The sequence below is a fragment of the Cynoglossus semilaevis genome, chromosome 8 (assembly GCF_000523025.1).
Source record: "Cynoglossus semilaevis isolate Cse_v1.0 chromosome 8, Cse_v1.0, whole genome shotgun sequence".
NCBI classification, from domain to species: domain Eukaryota; kingdom Metazoa; phylum Chordata; class Actinopteri; order Pleuronectiformes; family Cynoglossidae; genus Cynoglossus; species Cynoglossus semilaevis.
The window spans coordinates 17,004,298-17,023,244 of record NC_024314.1 but is presented as its reverse complement, the minus strand read 5'-3'; the positions used below and the strand labels follow the sequence as shown (position 1 = coordinate 17,023,244).

At 37.6% G+C, this 18,947-nt stretch overlaps 1 protein-coding gene and 1 non-coding gene across 2 annotated transcripts; both read right to left on the bottom strand.

The window, feature by feature from the left end:
- Nucleotides 1-4,987: 4,987 nt before the first annotated feature.
- trnak-cuu (transfer RNA lysine (anticodon CUU)) lies at nucleotides 4,988-5,060 on the bottom strand. The gene has a single exon. It is a non-coding gene; the product is annotated as a tRNA-Lys (tRNA).
- Nucleotides 5,061-9,910: 4,850 nt separating this feature from the next.
- On the bottom strand, nucleotides 9,911-18,738 carry ifng1 (interferon gamma 1). The gene is made up of 5 exons (XM_008315346.2): nucleotides 18,667-18,738; nucleotides 12,847-13,126; nucleotides 11,679-11,750; nucleotides 10,505-10,768; nucleotides 9,911-10,417 (listed from the first exon to the last, which is right to left on the bottom strand). Exons 2-5 carry the CDS (start codon nucleotides 12,964-12,966, stop codon nucleotides 10,253-10,255), a joined length of 621 nt encoding a protein of 206 aa, XP_008313568.1. The 5' UTR covers nucleotides 12,967-13,126; nucleotides 18,667-18,738; the 3' UTR covers nucleotides 9,911-10,252.
- Nucleotides 18,739-18,947: the final 209 nt, after the last annotated feature.

Sequence of the window (18,947 nt, the reverse complement as noted above, 5' to 3'; positions counted from 1 at the left end):
TAGATACAGACATAACCTGCTCTTACAGGAAGGTGCAGACTAGGGTTTCAGACAGCAGTTTGGTAGACGGTGGCTCTGATTGTACAAAAGGCTGCTATAGTTAAAATGGAAATTGCAATATTACTGTGAAATTTCAAGTTATGTATTTCTATGCTTTAGCTTGATATTCAACAAACAGTTTTCACCAGATAAACAAGAGTGGAAAGCATAAAAAAAAAAATCAGTATTTGCAAATCAGTACCAGTCCCCAGCCAACGTCCCAAATGACTAAATTAGTTGCTATACAATGTGGGTCATGACATGCACAACGTCGGCCTCATTCTGAATTCATGCTGCTCAAACTTGCTATTTGGACTCAGCTTAGCAAATTGGGTCCTGTCCACTGATAGGCTGCACAAATTCATTCCCTAGGCCCAGATTCTAATGACAAAATTAGCTTTGATTAATCATTAACAACAGAACTACGGGCCTATGCTAATACGAACTAACAGCCCTAGAATAGTGTTGGTGACTTGGTCTAAATATCGTGGTCAACATCTGATATTAAGGAGCCATTTAAGGTTACATGTTGGTTCGATTAAGCTATTATTATTATTAGAATATAGTGAGCTATTTTGCAAATGGAGACGAGAGAGTTTAGGAAAATCAAAGGTGGCTTGCATTGCAACATGTTAGTACATGGTGAAAACAAAAGAACATTTTCAAAACTGTCACAGCATCTCTGATCAATCAAACTGATTCAAGTCAGTGTTAGTGAAATCATCCCGCGGTTTGATTGGAGCAGGGAGTACAGGCAGATTAAACCAGGACTTTTATTTATTATACATTTTAAAAGATATTTATTGATCCAAAACTCCACTTTAATGCATGGTTTGTGTCGTATACTTGAATGTATGTGTGTGGTAGGGTGTGTTTGTATGATATTTGTTATCAAAGCTTATTCCCTCATGAAATATCCTAACGCACCCCGGAATTTGGGCCACGAACGTAAAAGTTACAGGAAAAGGACGTGGAGGAAACAGGAACAAGAAGTGAAAAAGGAGGTGGAATATTGTTACTCTTCAAAAAATTCATGACGCACAGGAGACAGTTACTTGCTAACATTTAAAAAAAAAAAAACACAGACACTACCTGCGCCGCCCATCTCAGGGGAAACTCTTCCCCTTCCTATGAAGGAGGAAGTGAGGTGTGGTCCTCTCTGGATGTTTGTTTGTTTTTATTGGATTTGGATTGTTGTGTTTGTTTGTTAATTGTGTTTTTAATATTTTGTAAAACCTTTTTTAATGAGGAACGCTGAAAGTCATAACTTTGTGCCTTCAGTATCTCAACGCCATGTCACTCACTCCCAACACACACAAACACACACTTTAGTGTTGATGCCATCGCAAAAAAGACTAAAAGGTTCATAAACACAAAACTCATTCCCTCATCTAGATTTTCTTTTGTTACTTCACTGTATTTAAGCCATCTGTAACACCTACCACAGAACTCGCAGGGAGCAGTGGCCTGCACTTCATCGTATTTTTGGGGGACGGGGTTGTCAACTTTGCAGCCCTGCGGTCATTTAATGAATCTCTCATGCTAGCTTTGAGCCCAATCAACATACTTAGCTGGCTAAATTCTGTGTTGACTTTGTGGTAGTTTGGCTGCGATCAAAAAATCCCTGCCTTCGTTGCCTTGGCGATCAAAAAATCCCTGCCTTCGTTGCAAGTACAACAATAATTTGAGTTATCTACTAGGCTAGCCAAAGACCAGGCAACCACATTGTTAAGGCTACTAAAGTTTCACCTTTTGGTTTCAGATCTTTGAGCCTTTTAATTGTGAGATCCAAGCAAACGGCTCTAATATTAACTGTTAACTGGCTACCTCTCTGTCTAGTTGTTTTCATTAAACTTTGTTAGCTTTGTGCCTATTAGCGTAGCTAGCCAAGATTTTCGTTGCAGTAGTTTGTTACAGGACCGAAAGGTGTTTTTTTCCTTAGTCAGCCTATCACAATTTAACATCTAACTGGATACCAGTTACCCTGCAACTCAACAAAAGTGCTAAATATCTAACCTCTTGCATTCTTAACAGTATGGTGACTACTCTTAGCTTTATGCTGCCTTAAGAATGGAACAGAATGACAACAATTTTTAGCTCAGGTTCAGGAAAAGTGAAGAAAATAAAAAAGGAAAATTACTTTTTATACAAAGTTGCCAGGTATAATTTTCTCACAGTTTTCATAGACATTAAATCAACAGCAGGTTTCTGTGGTGCCAACATTTTTTTATATCTGTATGAATAATGTGGCCAATATTTAACCAGGTAATTCTGTTTAGACCAGGGAAACATACCAATTTTCTTTTTTAAATACCCCCCTCCCGATCTTACCAAAACAACATGCTAACTGCACACTGTAGCTTTAAACTGGCATTGTACACAGTTGTACGCATGTGTGCACGTGTGTGTTGGGTGGCGTCATGAAACATGGCTGCACAACGTACAGACACATCAGCCAAATGTCGCCTCAGAATTGTTGAGTGATACCTGCTGACAACAGGATGAAGCTAACACTAGCCGATCAACTAGTAGCATCCAGCTGCTAGCTAGCTGTTGCACTGACCTTTATTTGTCTCTACAGTATCACTAACACTAGCCTACAGCAAACCGGCTGGTATTAGCTAGTAGCATTTTATTGTTACTAGCTAGTTAGGGTTGTGTTGAACACACAAACTTTTAATCATTTTACATATTTTCTTTAGTTTCATTATAGTACCTCAAAGTCTTTTATTCTTATTTTTCTTTTTGTACCATCTGTTGTCGTATTTGTGATTTCACACCTAGGGCATTTGGGTTATTTTACCAAAGTGCATTCCTTTAGTATCCTAGCTAAATCTAGTTGCTAAAATACAGCAGGCAACAAAAAAAGCAAGAGAGAAAGAACAAGATTCTGACAACATTTTACGTTTTAGGTTAACTACATTAACAGATGATGTTTTGGGACTTCATTAAAAACTATTAAAATTCAGATTCTTCTAAGAAAGAATCACTGACTATTAAAACATTTTGAAATAAAGAGATTTTATGTTAAAAAAAGAGTAACAAATTAAAGTGAGATCCGAATGCCCATCAAACAAAAAATTTCAAACAGATGTTTGTGAGAAGAAGTATGAAAATTTCTGAGGAAATTTGAAAAATGACCTTAATCTTCATCCTTTAATAGACTGCGGTCACACAGGAAGCTAAAGTCTGGATTAACAGCGCACTCAGTAGCATGTGTGCCCTAATCCTAATCCTGGTTTGACATTTAGCTGCTGTTGAGAGATCTCTACTTCCACTGTTAATATGAAGCATGATAATGTTTCTTTGATGTCTGACTGTTCGATTACAATGTGGATATTCAATTTGTAAATAGCAATGAAAAATGTTAGAGATTTTTTTTTTCAAGGGGCTTTTGAATTTGCTGCTGCGCCACCCTGTGGTCAGTTTTACAATGTACTGTATCTACTGTACAGAACACACACAGTTGACACTTTTCTAGTGAGCCTTTGTTGAATTTTATTGTGGTGGAAAATTTATTATTATTATTATAAATAAAAGTTTTATTGTTAATTTGGTGTTTTCCCCTCTGTTTGATTCTATCTTATGGGCAAAGAGTTGAAAAGCAAGTAGAGTAAATTAGAAACCAAACATATAATGGCAAACAAAAAAACCCAAATCATTGCTAACAAGTACAAAAAAGTATAAACTTGTTTTAAAATATTAATATGAACAATAAAAGTGCCTGATGCTTTGTTTTAGCTACTGTGTTCTTCAAAAAAAAAGTGTTACTAAATGCTGTGAGATGGAGGAAGAGAATCGAAGGCCAACCTGGTGCTAGCGTGGTTTAGTTGCTCACACTTTTCTTCCTCTTGCCCAGACAAAGACAATTAGTTTGGCATGTTCTTGATGAGATGCCACGCGACTGCAGCAGCTGGCTCCTATTTTAAATGACTGCAGAATTTTACAGGAAGGTTGACACTGCTAATTTTAGAAGCTAGCATGATGCTAACAGGCAAAGTGCTCAGAAGCCACCTGCTGCATGGCTTGTGGGCAAGTGCTTAACGACTTTAATTGTCCTAAATAATTAGCGTACACAGAAGCTGGAAATTCTAAGTAGGTAAGATAGTTAGTAATGGCAATGAATATCTTCAGCTGGTTTATTTTTGTTTATTTTTCTAATTTTGGCTTCATTTTTGTGGCTTCACTTTGATATGTAATATCAAAGTGAAGCCAAATAAATGAAAATCAAAACTAGACTTCTATATGCAGATGACTATAACATTTATTTGAATAAGTTAATTGCTTTAGCAGAATCGGGCTGTTGAGTCAGCGAAAGCGTGACACCTGATGATAATTTTTCTGCTCTTGCTGCTGTTACTCAGAGCTGTAGTTCCATCAGTGTGGAGTGTGTGCGGGTCAATCTATTTAAAACACAGACACACCACAAACGTAACCTGATATAATGCAACCTGCTGCGAGGGATTATGGGTCTAAATTAATATCTACTTTGGGTTCGGAAGTTCAACCACTGGCTGCACACTATAAAGTTTACACTAACATGACAGTGTGACTGAAATGTTACAGGAAATCTTTTAAGGTGGAGAGAAACAGATACAGCAGTACTCTTAAAACACTCAACTGACGACATCTTGTTTTTAGAAAACAGACATTTACAACAGTCTACAGAAAAAATGACTGTTTTTAGCTCACATGGACACAGTCGGATGCCTCCTGTGGTCAGTTTCTATGACTGCAGTACACTGAAAATTATTTCAAACAAATTCACATTGGAACTTAATGTAATGTCATTGGATGGACAAACGGAAGGAAGGAAGGAAAGTGAACTACTTATCATTGTGACACAGCACATATCAGTGGTAACTTCCAGCTGGTGGACTCCAACCTGAAGCCTTCTGGACCCATGTCTGCTTCCTTAACCCCTAAGCCACCACTGCCCAAAATTCTTCGCCCAACGTGGGGCTCGAACCCACGACCCTGAGATTAAGAGTCTCATGCTCTACCGACTGAGCTAGCCGGGCTACGGCTACCGCTGTGCATCATGATTAATTCAACATGAACTGCTTTTCTTTATGTAACCCTCATCATCATATTTTCCAAGATGGCACTGGTGGTGACTGGCTACTGGTAACCCTCATCATCATATTTTCTAAGATGGCACTGGTGGTGACTGGCTACTCTGCAGCACTGACTTTTGGACTACTTTTTATATTTTTTTTTCTTTGGTGCCTTCACATTACACTTCAAGTTCCCAAAGGACAGTGCAATTACGGTATATTAAATTTAAGGATAGTTTATTTTGAAATTTTTAAATTAAAGTATAACAGGAATAGAGGGCCTTGCCTAAGAAAACCAGCCCAGAGATATGAATTAGTTTCAGGTAAACAAAATCAATAAACAATAATAAAGCTTTGAGAGAAGGCTAAGCTATTTAGCTAATACACGCAGTCAAAACGCCAACAGTTAGGAAGAAGGTCTCTTACCTTCCTATCGTAGCTATTTATCCGGAATGGGTCGAGCCGCCAATTAGGAGTAACTTCGCACACCCGTGGTTTTTATATTAGCGAGCGGCAAAACTTTTTCAGCATTTGACGTCACACGCCGCGACCATTTTAAGTTTTTGTTTTTTTTCCTGTTCCGCTCCATCTTTGTGACGTGTACACAGAAAAACAGGCTGATTGGTCCGAATCCTGTTGGCGGGGCTCCCGCTGCAGCGGATTATACAGTGGATACTTGATCAATTTAACTGTTTTATAACCAACAAAATCATTCTCTTATAAACTGCAGTTGATTAAATATTACGTTTGTATCGAGTGTCCAAAAAGTAACCTCTAAATTTACTCCTTTAAAATCTAAATCAAATGAGAACTGAATGTGACGTATATTGCAACGGAGAACTACTCGGAGGCCCGTCTTTTTCTAGTTTTTAATAACCACTGCTGCCACCTTGAGGAAAATATTTAATTGTTTAAATATTTTAGATCTGCATTTTTTTTCTCACTTTTTCTCTTTAATGTCAGTAGCTTTCAGTTAGCTATTTTAGCAAAAATGTTTAACACCTTTGTTGGAACTTGAGTTTGTTTTTGGTTTTTGTTGTTGTTTGTTTTGCCTCAGTAATTAGTTACATTTTATTATGTGCTGATTGAAATTTAATATATGTAACCATTCATGGTAATTTAATATGGCCTGGAGCAGCAGGACTATGCAGATCTGACTTTACCCTGGTGGAAAACCACCCGTGTGTGTGTGTGTGTGTGTGTGCATTCATTCAAATTTGTCAGGCTGGAGGTTAGTGTATTTTTAGCATCTCTCCCTGCATCCAGTAGGGACTCATGTTCACACAAGCACATTTCGACTTTATTAATGTTATTATTATCATTTGTAGTAATTATAATAGAAGAAGAGGAAGTAGAAGTTTTAATGATATATATCTTTTATAAAATTCCTTCCCATTTAAAGAATAAATGTTTTTAGGTGCAGATATAAGATTCACTTGTACATCACAATAATCTATTCATTCTAATGCAGCGTCACCCCTGATCCCCAGGTGCAGTTGCAAAGTTTGATCACTAGATAGCAACAAAGACTGCTTAAGCCATTTACAGTGCTTTCTTATCCCTCTCTGCAGGCCTACCTTCTGGCGCCCCCTAGGCTCAATCATTTTCAGATCGGGTTAGGTTACTCAAGAAATATTTTTGTGCAGTCTGAGTGAAGACCAGAGAGTTTGAAGTTAAACTTTTAAAGGTTTCAGTCAAGTCTGTGGAGCTCTAAGTGACTAAGCACGCACTAGTATATTTATCAGATCTCCCCACACTGGACACGTCATGTCATAGTCAGAATCAGATTCAGGTTAATACCTAAATACCTAGATAAGGATATAAATATACAGTATATATGTGTGTTTGTGTATATATAGTAATACAGTGTATATATGTACAGTTGTCAAACTCATTTTGGTACAGCCTGATTAGATGAGCTGGACCAGTACAATCATAACATAAGAACCTATAAATAACAATAGGTCAATGTTTTTTTCCCCTTTTGTTTAAATACAAAGAAGTACATTAGAAATGATTTATATTTAATGAAATATCAATTTACAAAACATCATAACCATGAAGTGTTTTAACATTAAAAATTCATCAAATGAGCCAGATTGAACACCCTTGGGGGCTGCTTTGGACCCGCGGGCCTTATGTTTGACACCCCTGCAGTAAATCGTTCTGGGTTAGTATTTACTGTATGTGCTGCAAACAAATATTTTTTTTTCTAAACTGCCCTACATAAAAAAGTGATAATTACAAATAGAACAAGCAAATATTATAATAATGCTAAGCTAAGAATTGATTTTATTTGAAATGTGTATTCAGTTTACGTAAAAGGAAAGAATGCTCTCACCTAGCAGCATTACTCATAAAATCCACATACAAAGAAACGTTTCCAGTTACTTTTTTCAAAACTGTGTTTCCACTTCATTAAGAGTTCGACCAATCATCACGCAGAAGCATAGCTCTCTGACTGGTATACTTCTGATGAATTAACTGCGATGGCCAACTTCTGTAGAAGTGAGGGGTAATTTATAGGTTACGGAAATGTTTTAAAATAAGTTTATATCACTGATATCTGGTTCTGTATATCTATGTATATGTTAGTTTAAAAAACACTGCAAGTGTCAAACCCTTTTTGACCCAAGCAGAAAAAGATCTGCTTAATAATCTGAACAACAATTTTTTGAATGCACCGTTGCATTGATTCTTACTTATGCCGATGATATGATAAATATACATTGCAACATTTTCAGATAAAAAGAAAAAGATAAGCTTAAAACATAGTAACCTGGGTTCTTAATCAATTTGCATTAAAAATGTTGCCAAAAATATTTTTTCTCACAACAGGATGATCTGTTGACCTATATTTTCATCTGAAACTTTATCTTTGTGGTTGAGCTTGTTTCGGTGGTTTAGATAAGGATCAGTGTCTCCAGACATTTACCAGTCAAGTCAGGTAACTCTTTTTTTCTTCTTCTTTTTTTAAACAAGTATCACTGAGTCTTTGCACCACAGAAGTATTGATTCCGTCTCACATCATATATACTATACATCAAATGTGCGCATTCTGAACATTCTGTGAACTGAATGTTTAAAAAACGTTAGATTTCACGTCAATGACACAAGCAGACCACACGAGGCAGCGGTAGACCTGCAGCTCCCGTGTTCCCTGTGAGATAAAATCATTGGATTTCTCTCTGAACTCTGGAGCGAGTGACTACGAACAGTGTCGCTTTGCATAAAGCAAGAGAATAAAACTGCACAGAAAAACTGAGCATCATTGAAGCCAAAGACAATTTCCTCTTTTGTGCAGTGTGTGCAAAATGCTGACTCACAGTGAAACGAACACAAACACAAACACACACACACAATTTAAACCACAGTGTTGCTGTTTGACTCTTGTGCTTTTCTGTGTAAAGTCACGGTTTCCATTTCATCCCTGCTCAAGTGCCCTTAAGCAAGGCATGAACCCACCCCCTCAATGAACACACACACGCCAGAAAAAAGGTTTGAGTAAAAGACTCTCACAAAATACTCTCAGTGAAAATATGAATTTTAATTTTGATGCATAATTTATGGAAACAAATTTGTACTTTTGTTTATTTATTTATTTTTGCTAAATTTATTTTAACTTTACTTTTATATATACACGCAGATATATGTTTATTTTATAAAGAAAATTAAGTTTGCACCTATATTTATATATATATATATTGATATATATGTATGTGTGTGTATGTATATGTATATGTGTGTGTGTATGTACGTATATGTATATGTGTGTGTGTGTCTGTATGCATGTGACATGACATGAACATATACATTTACGTATATATATTTTTATATTACATTACATTGCAATACATTTAGCAGATGCTTTTAGCCAAAGCGACTTACAATTTGAGTCTGTCAATCAACAATCAAGCTACAGTAAACATACAAAATGCAAAAATACATAAATAGTAAATAGTAATAAATAATAATAAATAATAAATAGTAAAAGTACAGTTATAGTCATAGTAGGTGACAGAGAAAGAAGAGGTGCATGTTAGGAGATGTTCTTTGAAGAAATGTTTTTAATCTATATACATATACACATGCATATATATATATATATATATATTGTAGATATATTCATATACATATTGGTACATTTTTAAAACAACATGCACACAGTGCTGCACATTTGTGAGGAAGCTAAGCTCAGATTCTTAGAAGTCACTGCCCCATACAAACGTATGGGGCATTTAAGAATGCATTGTGGGTAAGGGGTGCAAGTTACTGTAAAAGATGGTGAGCAGCTATTTACAAGAAGTGATGTCACAGGAAGTGAGGTCATAAATGTAGGCGGCAAAAGGGGTCGTTTAAGATGAGCCCAGTCTCTTCAGTCTGTCTAACTACGTGGAGCTGCTTCTTGTTGTATTCTCCCTTCTCTTTATACGTACAGTAAAGGCCAAAATATTTTATATTTAATCCTATTCAAATAACCTCACCATGTTGCTTACAATTATTAACATAGAAGTTAGGTCTTTTTGTCAGGATTTGGTCTACTTCAGTGTCAAACCTTATGTAAAATCTGTGAACACTATGATCACGTATTATGCAGATGACGCTCACTTTAACTACATTATGTTGCTTACAATAATTAACATAGAAGTTAAGCATTATTCCCGGCCCCTTTTCCTGCCAACATGTTGTTGTCACATTGAGTAACTTTTAGGAGTAACTTTTGTTCACCGACTAATGAAGATCAAGTCATAAGATCATTTCCTGTATTTGTTGATCAAAGAACCAAACAAGACATGAAAATAGGGATAAATCCATATTTATTTTTTTCTCTCATTGTATTACTCTATAAATACATAATAAATAATTCATCAACAATGTCAAGCAGAATTAAATACATACTTTAAATAAGTTTAAAAATAATAAATATAGAAAATATTCAATGCATCTGAAAAGTACACATTTAAACAGCTGCATACAGTATTCATACTGCAGTAAAGTTACTTCAGTGCTGGACCTGAATGTTAGAGTGCAGTAAAAATCAATCAATAGTTCTCTTTATAAAAGTAATCAAATGTATGTATTCACTTATTTTAAATTTCACAAACAAACACCTTTTCCATCGATTTTCAAAATAGCTGTTTCCAAATAACTCTTGCTTAATTGTGTGTCATGTTGCGAGCTGGGTTTCGCCCCCGTCTGGTTTGTCGCCGTCTTCGCCGTCGCTTTCTCTGCATCTCCTTCTGGTGGGGCAAAGAACTTGCCTCCTCATAGAGCCACGGCAGCTCCCACAATGCCTTGCTTTGAACGACGAAGTCCTTAAACTGATTCAGAAAGATGATATGTTAGTGAAAACACTCGCCTTGAATTTATTTGGGTGATACTTTAGTCTCTCTGTGTCTCGTTCTTACATTGATCTTTTTCAGGTTCTGCAGTCCCTGCAGGAGTTTAGTCTGCTCCTGGTACCGATCTCTCCTCAGGCGTTGGATTTTCGTTAGAATGAAGTTCAGATCTGTCCTCACGTTGTCGGCAGAGGCAGAGGCAGAGGCAGAGGCATCGGCTGAAGCTTTTGTTTCAGTAGATGTCGGGGCGACCTGCTCGGGCAACTGCTGCAGCATCTGATCAATCAGCTGCTCGTATGTCTCCAAAACGCCCCCAATAAAAATATGCTTCTCCTGTGGGACAGAAAAAAAAGACATGGCGTGAAGTGGTTCTACAATGTTAATAGCTCACTGTAAGTATTTGTATAACTTTAGCTTGTGAGCTAGTGACTGATCGGGGCCATAACAATCTGTTTTCAACAAAACGTGATTGCAACTATGTGTGCAAGGAAATCAAGTTTAGTCGAAATTGACAAAGTCATCACCAAGATTGAAGATTGAATCGTTAAGGAGAGTTCCGAGAGTTCCCACTGAAGCCCCCAGTGTTTATGAGTAACAGACTCTTTATCGACAGGAAACCAAGATCGCGGAACCTTTCACACTCTCATGGAGAAAAATTTTCTCACACCAAAACACACTGCTGTTGTTAATCCACCTCAGCACGAGGGTTAAATGTGTTACTTTTGGAAATCACTGTTTGAGATACTTCGACCACATTGACTTCAGTGACTCATTCTCACCACAGGATGTTAGTAGCGCTACAGCCACTGCGTCAGTGCAAAATACAAATGTTGATTTCTATGAAGTTGGAAACGAGTCCAAACAGGGTGTCCAGGAGTACGATAGTTTTTCATTTATATTTCAAGAACTGGACTGACTCCGATGCTGTCAGTCAGTTTTACACAGTGGAAAAACTGCATGGCCCCCTAACCTGCCCACAGGGGAAGATTTAAGAAGCTTGGAGTGGGCTTGAGGGGAAAATGAAACTTACTTATGCAGAAACACGACCATCACAGAGTGATTTAGAGAAGCACCAGGTACTGATGCTTTTTTTGGTTTTTGGTTCCTTTTACTGTTTTGTTGTGTTGTAATGAGTAGTTTATTAAACAGTTTCCCCAAAAACATCCTTGTCAACAGGTCGAGCTGTTTGTAAGAGTGAACACGAGTCTAGTTTAAAACAAAAAAAACCAAACATTTTCTTTACCTCCATCTTGCCCTCAAGCAGTTCTCTGGAAAAGACGGGTTTGCCGTTGAATTTTTCTTTAGCGGAAATTTTCTGAAAACATACAAACAAACACAAAGAAACAAAAAGTTGTATTATTATTATTATTATTATATTATCATTATTATTATTATTATTACTATGAACTATAACCAGCTAGTTCTAATTAGCCATGTAATTAGCCAAAAATTGTTGCCTCAATCAGTAAGTTACGTCAGTGACACAAAATGACCACAAGAGGCAGCATTAGAGCTATGACGGATACTAGCGCACTCACCTCTCAAAGTATTTGGAGTGGCGGAGTTTACACTTAACTTTTTTATTTATAGTCAATAAATAAACTTATTGTTAGAACCAGCTGATGCAGCCTGTGTTACATGAGCTGTGAGGTGAATATCTCTCTATTTTTGTTATTTTGTTTCCACTGATGTCATTGGTTCATACTGCCATTTAGTTACAAGACATTTAAATTCCACCTACAAGCCACCAAGCTAGCTTGAAGTTTATTTAAATAAAACAAAACTCCTTTGTATGTGTGTGAGTGGGTGTGTATGCATATGGTGAAAGAAGCAAGAAAGGAAACAGAAACCACAAAGCACAGACACAGGTTTGAGCACTGCTAACGCAGCTCACAGGTACTGGAGATGTAAGTGCTATATACAACAGTACTGCTCTCTTACACTACATTAGCTGTGCTATCAGTGTTTTGCAAGTGTACTAGCATGAGCAATATAGTTAGCATAATAGCCTTCTGACAGTAAGCCAGTGCGAAAAGTAGAAAGATTGGTACCATTAACTTAGAAGTTTCTACCACCATCAACATGGAAGCAGTACAGAAAGATCGGGACAGTTTCAGTGCTAGCATAAAGACCAAACAGTAGATTAGCAATTTAAGTGCTAAAAGTTTGAGTACTGCTAGTATACAGTAGGAAATATCAGTGCTAACATTGTATCCTGTTCAGTCCCGTCTTAACCAGTGCTGGTAGCACTCATTAGTTTTACTAATGTCAGCAAAGTGTCATATTGTAGTATTAGTAGTGTTAACAGAAGTATGACAGTATTAGCACTGACAATAATAAAACAAAAGTCACTTTGGTTCAATACTCGGAAGTATGAGGTCTACCAAGAGACGAAAAAAATGTATACTTACATAGTGTAACAGCAGGTTTTGGATGGTTTTGTTCATCCTGACCGGGATGTGCGAGGCGCTGACCCGACACACAGTCAACCACAGAGACAAACAGACCACGGCCCTCACTGAAGAAACCATTGTATCACTATCTGCCGGTCTGATGTTCAATTCCGGAAAATGCTGCAGCCGTGGTCTTAGAGGTACGAACCGGGCAGGGTCAAGACCTGACAAGCCTGACTGAGCTAGACACCGAGTGGAAGTAAAGTTGACTCAAACTGATTGAAGCTTTTATTTATATCTGAAAGAGGCAGAGAGACATAGACACACAAAGACAGCGAAGAGAGGGAGCGAGAGTGTGATACAGAGATGATCTAGGTGTGAAAAGTGTGGTCGTGCTGTTTCCTTTAAAATCATCAAACTTCATAGAAGTGGGTGAGGGGTCGCCTACATGTCTGTGTCACACTACAGTAACCTCCTGGGCTCCGTTAGAGCCAAAATCCAGGACTTTGGAGATCCTGGCCGGAATTCCGAATGAATTGTCCCATTAGGGAAGTGCTAAGGATGAGCAGGCGTGTAGTCGTTTCTGGTCGGAAGGCAACCAGGGCCTTTGTCGGAAAATACTGGATCCAAACATATCGGAACAGAAACAATGACGAACCCAGAGCGGATTGTTAACGAGGTGGTTTCAGCCGCACTCGGAAAAAAAAGCCTTCCCGTTGATTCATTTGAATTTGAATAATTGGGGAAGAAATCTAACAGCGACTTTTAACCTTTGTGGGTCGAATCTCTGACCGACATTGAAATACGTAATTGCTTTTAGAGATACAAGGTTAAGGTTGAACTTTATCGATCCCGCACTGGGGAAATTATTTAAAATGTGACTGATACTTTGGACCATACGTGTCAAACTCAAGGCCCAGGGCCACACCAAGCTGTTGTGTGTGGCCGCAGGAGCTTGAAAAGCAGATAGTAAATTCCATGCAGAAGAGTTTCTTAATCTGAATAATTAAAAATTATTCAGATTAAAAATTATTCAGATAAATGTCTGCTACTCCATAACAGACATTTATTAGTCTGTTATGGAGTAGCTACATCTAGACCAGTGGTCCCCGACCGTTTTGGTTCCAAGGACTGCTCAGCCAGTACCACCTGTTACTACAGACCGGTACCAAGGTGCTGAGCATTTGAGGATCATTACATTTTCAAAATAAAACATCTTTTCTTCTTCTTCTGTTCTGTGAGGATCAGAGTCTGAATGAAAGTTTTATTCAATATTGTCAGATTACCTTTAAATAAAGAAAGTAAATGGATATCACTGGATTTTCTTTGAATGAAGTAAATTAGTAAAAATGAAGTACATCTTCCATTTACAACCAGCCCTTCAAGGGGAACTGAATTACTGATGAGGTGAAAAGGAGTTTGACACCCCTGATTTGGACGAAGTCCTTGCATTACGACGTTGAAGACGTTGAGAAATATCGCATGAACGGACAAGAAAGACTTTGATACACCTAAAAGTAAAAATAACTCATGTTCACTTTCATGTCAAGTGTCAAACATCACTCAATCCTAAAAACTGAATTTAACATTTAATATCAAGCTCTATCATAAAGGACTGTGAACAGATATACAGTTAGCTGTTGGAGTGGTCCTAAATACAGTGATCCCTCACCTATCGTGATAGTTGCGTTCCAAGACCAACTACAAAATGGAAAAAAAATAATAATTGCAAAGTAGATGCGAGACAGTTATATTATTTAGATATATACAGTATTTAGGCTTTATGAACCTCCCCCACTCTGTTATCACCCCCCGCTATGATGCATGAGCCAATCAGCGCGAGAAACAGAACAGCAGGCTCAATTAGCCAATTCTACACCGAGTACGCATTGTACTAGCCAATAGTACGCTGTGTACGATCTCGTCTAGGTAAACAAAGCTTAGCATTTCATTTTTTGTTATCAGTGGTTTTTACATCAGAAAATTATATAGAAGGAAAAAAAAGGACAATTTTTTCATTTCTTTTTTATACTTTTTTCCCCTGCACCGTACAACACGTAGACTACTGTAATCGCCAGATTCAAGAAGTGCCAGTAGGACAAGCATTCATTAGTTTTAGCTAACGAAAGTAAGGGCAGAAAATATTAATACTGACAATAATCAAACAAGTAGCGCTTTGACCCAGAGACAATGTCTCTGTCATTGGTGTGGAACCCCAGGGTTCACCTCTAGGGCAAGATTGAATCCCGGTTAGGGCGGTTGGTACCCTCCAGTGGACTCACCACCTGCAGGAAGGTTCTGGAGGGTTGGTACGGTGCAATGTGATTTGGGTGGAGGTCATGGTGACTGCTGCCCCCGTGACCCGGTAACGGATAAGCGGATGAAAATGGATGGATGGATGGATGGAGTATTAGCAGTTTTACTAAGAGAAGACAAACAGGAAGTAATCTCACAAGGTGGTCGCTTCACATTTTTAACCCGCTCTGTTCAAACCACACAAAGGTACTGTATGTGTACGTGTGTGTTTATACAGACGGAGGAAGCTGACAGCAGAAATTGAAAGAGAAAGTTTGATTTGCAGGGAAAAGAAAATTAATTGTCTTAAATGAGTCAAAACCGAAACTTCTCATTTGTCATTAGTGGTCAGACGTGATTATGAAAAATAACTGCTTGTGTTAATTAGTGGCCGTGTCATTTATTTATTTATTGCAATGAATCACATATTTTCTAATTGCAATTATTGACACCAGTCAAAGTTTATATTTACGTATCTGTGGTCAACGAGAGATCAATAGATACATACATAAACCAACATGCAAATGGCAATATATGTATATATGTATATACAGTACATACATGCATATATATATAAATATACTGTATATACATATAAATATATATATATATATATATATATATTTTTTAATATATATATATATATATATATATATTAAAAAATATATATATATATATATATATATATTTTTTAATATATATATATATATATATATATATATTTTTTAATATATATATATATATATATATATATATATTTTTTAATATATATATATATATATATATATATACACACACATATATATATACACACAGATTACCTCCAAATCAGAGTGCAACTACAGCAGTTATATTCAACATTCTGGGTCATTCAAGTTGCAGATGGGTTGCAACTTTTTTAAGATAAAGCCCTGAGGCTTTATCTTGGTATGATATATATATTTATATATTTTCCACATGTGTGAAAGAGGAAAATTTTCTTCCTGATAAGTCAGACCTAAACCACCTCACAGTGGCAGTGTCTCTGACGCCCACATGGTGTTCAAGGTAGTCAACTGTCAACTGCTAATAGGTACAAGAGATGTGGGCCAAAAAAAAAAAAAAAAAACAGCCATTCTCTACCCTGAAGGATTAATAAAAGTCCATCTGTCTGTCTGTCTATTATTCCTGTGCTATTAAGGACCTTAAACACATGTCATGTGCATTCAGGTGCAAATTAAGATGTGTTGAAAATATGGGGGTCGGGGGCCAAGGGGAAGTGTGAAGAATCGTTATTCTGTTTGAGGCTTCTCTTCTGATTGTTTCAAACATTCTGGTACAAGATCAGGGGACAGGGCTGAATGTTGGTCCACTCGTCCCCCAGACTGCCATGTTTAGGCGAGCGGAGCAACATCACTAATTGATCCTGAGGGTTTCAAGTTCTGCGCACAGGTCCTGAGACATCAGCTCCTTAGTACTTTAAGTGGCGGAGGAACCTGGGGCCCTCACAACATCACCATCAGGGGCAGTAGAGAAGAGCTGCAAATAAAATGCATACCTGTAATAGAGAAAAACAATTGGAGCTTTTCTTCTTAACACTGGATTGTAGACAGGAAACAGCCGACAGACAGACAGGCAGTAAAGACCGTGGGTATTCCCTCCGCTCAAACACGCATGCACACAGGAAGAGGTTTTAACAGCGCTGGAGGGAATTCACACATTTGTGTTTTCAAACAATGAAGATTTTGCACAAAATTCTGCTGAAAAGACACGTTTACTTTAAACAACAGTTTTCACCTGAGTGTGAGTGTGGCTCAGCCCTTAACTTCACAGAATTAATGTTATGAAAAACAATTCATAGAAACCCCCCAACCCAAAATCAATTCACCCCAAGATGGGGGAATTCACACAGGCTGCCACAAGGGGCGCCATTAAGTATGTGGTTCCTTTAGGGCTCAAAACTCAAGACCTTCTGTATGTAAGGCAGGTACTTAATGGCTCCACTGTCTTGTTTGTGGGCTCAGTCCAAACAAATGCACGAAAAACGGCCGTCCACTTAAAGAGTCATATTTAAAGCTCACGAGAATGATGTCTTTGCTGCAGTTCACATTTTGACCAGCGGGGACTGTCTTCAAACAAAAGTCATTTTTACCAATATTACTTGTTAATAAACCAGTGAAAGTGTAGAAAAATTCTGAACAAACACTTAATAAAATTTAATTCATTAATATTCCAATGTCATTAATATTGATGTCATCATTTTTTTTAAAAAAAAGTGTGACAAAAGTGGGAAAAAAAAACAATTTGAATGATGTCATCACTCTTAAATCAGCAGCTGCAGGTTAATCAGTCACACAGTGCTAACCGCTAACTGAGCTCTGATTATTGAAAAATAAAAATGGTAGCTAGCAAATCTATAATCTTATTTTAAAAAACTCTAAATACTTGTATTTTTTTTTTAAATAACGTGAACGTGAGATGAATATATAATATGAAATATTGCAGATGGGATTTTTAGTTTTTCTGAGGTTGGAAATGTCACATGTTCTCCTCCCAAACTTCATATGAAAATGAAACCTCTGCTCTCATGACGTCACTTCACCTTTTCAGAGGGACAGGAAAAAAAAAAAAAAGTTCTCGTGTGTGTGTGAGGGGAAATCCCTCTTGAAATCACTATCGAGATTAACACGTATTTTAATAATGACTAAAAATAGCATGGGGGGGGGTAAGATTACATTAGGTTAGAAATATTACTGCTGAAGCTCAGAGGCTGGAGTCAGACGAAGACCAGGTGGTAGAGAGAAGACGGACTCGATGTGGAGCAGTTTCACACTGCTGTACAATGGTGTACACAGGAAGTGAAATAGGACAGATTTTATCAGAAAAGTGTAAGCTTAGAAATCGTTGGGCAGAAATAGAATTTTAGAAAAAGAGTTATGAAATCGAAACTGCGATGTCATTAGCTGGATGAGCAATAAGAGAAAGAGTTGCTAGATGAAACAGCGTTATGTTGAAACAAAACAGAAAAGGTTTGATTGATATGGCACAACTCTCTCAGTAGCAGACCCCTACTATATCTAATTCCACATTAACCACAACCAACAGACACTGCACGACATCTAGATATTGTCTCAAGAACAAGCTGCAAAAACCAGTGCAATGAAACCAGTGCTGCAACCACTAAAGACAATTTTTTCTGCTTCATGGATAGAAAACTGATTTCTCAGTCACATTTAAAATACATTATAGAATTCAAGCTCTTAGGGGTTTATAGTGATCAGGGTTAGGTTTAGGCCTTGACTTCATTAGACTATCAGCAACTGAGACTGGGCCTCGCGTGTAAGGCTGCGACTCCTTGTCTTATCTCTGATTGGCTAACACAAAAGGAGCCACCAGGAAAATTATAATGTCTATAATTTTACACGCTAACTCAACATCAATTTTGCGACCTCTCATAACCAAATATCACTGCTGCCATTGCTGTGACCGTCACGTTTAGCAAAATCAGGAAGCAGGTGCCCAGATACAGTACTTCAAAGTCTAAACTTATATTTGTACACTTACTGGATACCAGGGCCGGGCAGGAACACAGGAACAATTTGGAACACGGATGAGCATGAAACAGTTAACGTCTACATCGGACAATGATCAAACAAGACTGAGTGAAGGAGGGAGGTATTTATACCCAGGGTGCACCAGGTGACACAGGTGAGACTAATGAACGAGGGCTCCCCAGACACAGGTGAGCGTGGTGACACTGATTAACCCTGTAGAAAAGAGTGAAAGAGCTGGAAAGACCATTCAACATTAAGGATGTGTAAAGGTGTGCTGGGGGGGGGGGGGGG

Excerpts from the sequence above, each read along its gene's own strand:
- ifng1 (XM_008315346.2), bottom strand. The coding sequence starts at position 12,966 with ATGGTTTCTTCAGTGAGGGCCGTGGTCTGTTTGTCTCTGTGGTTGACT. Across the intron at positions 11,751-12,846 it reads AAAACCTGCTGTTACACTAT|AAAATTTCCGCTAAAGAAAA; the intron begins GTAAGTATACAT and ends GTATGTTTTCAG. Across the intron at positions 10,769-11,678 it reads TGCTTGAGGGCAAGATGGAG|GAGAAGCATATTTTTATTGG; the intron begins GTAAAGAAAATG and ends TCTGTCCCACAG.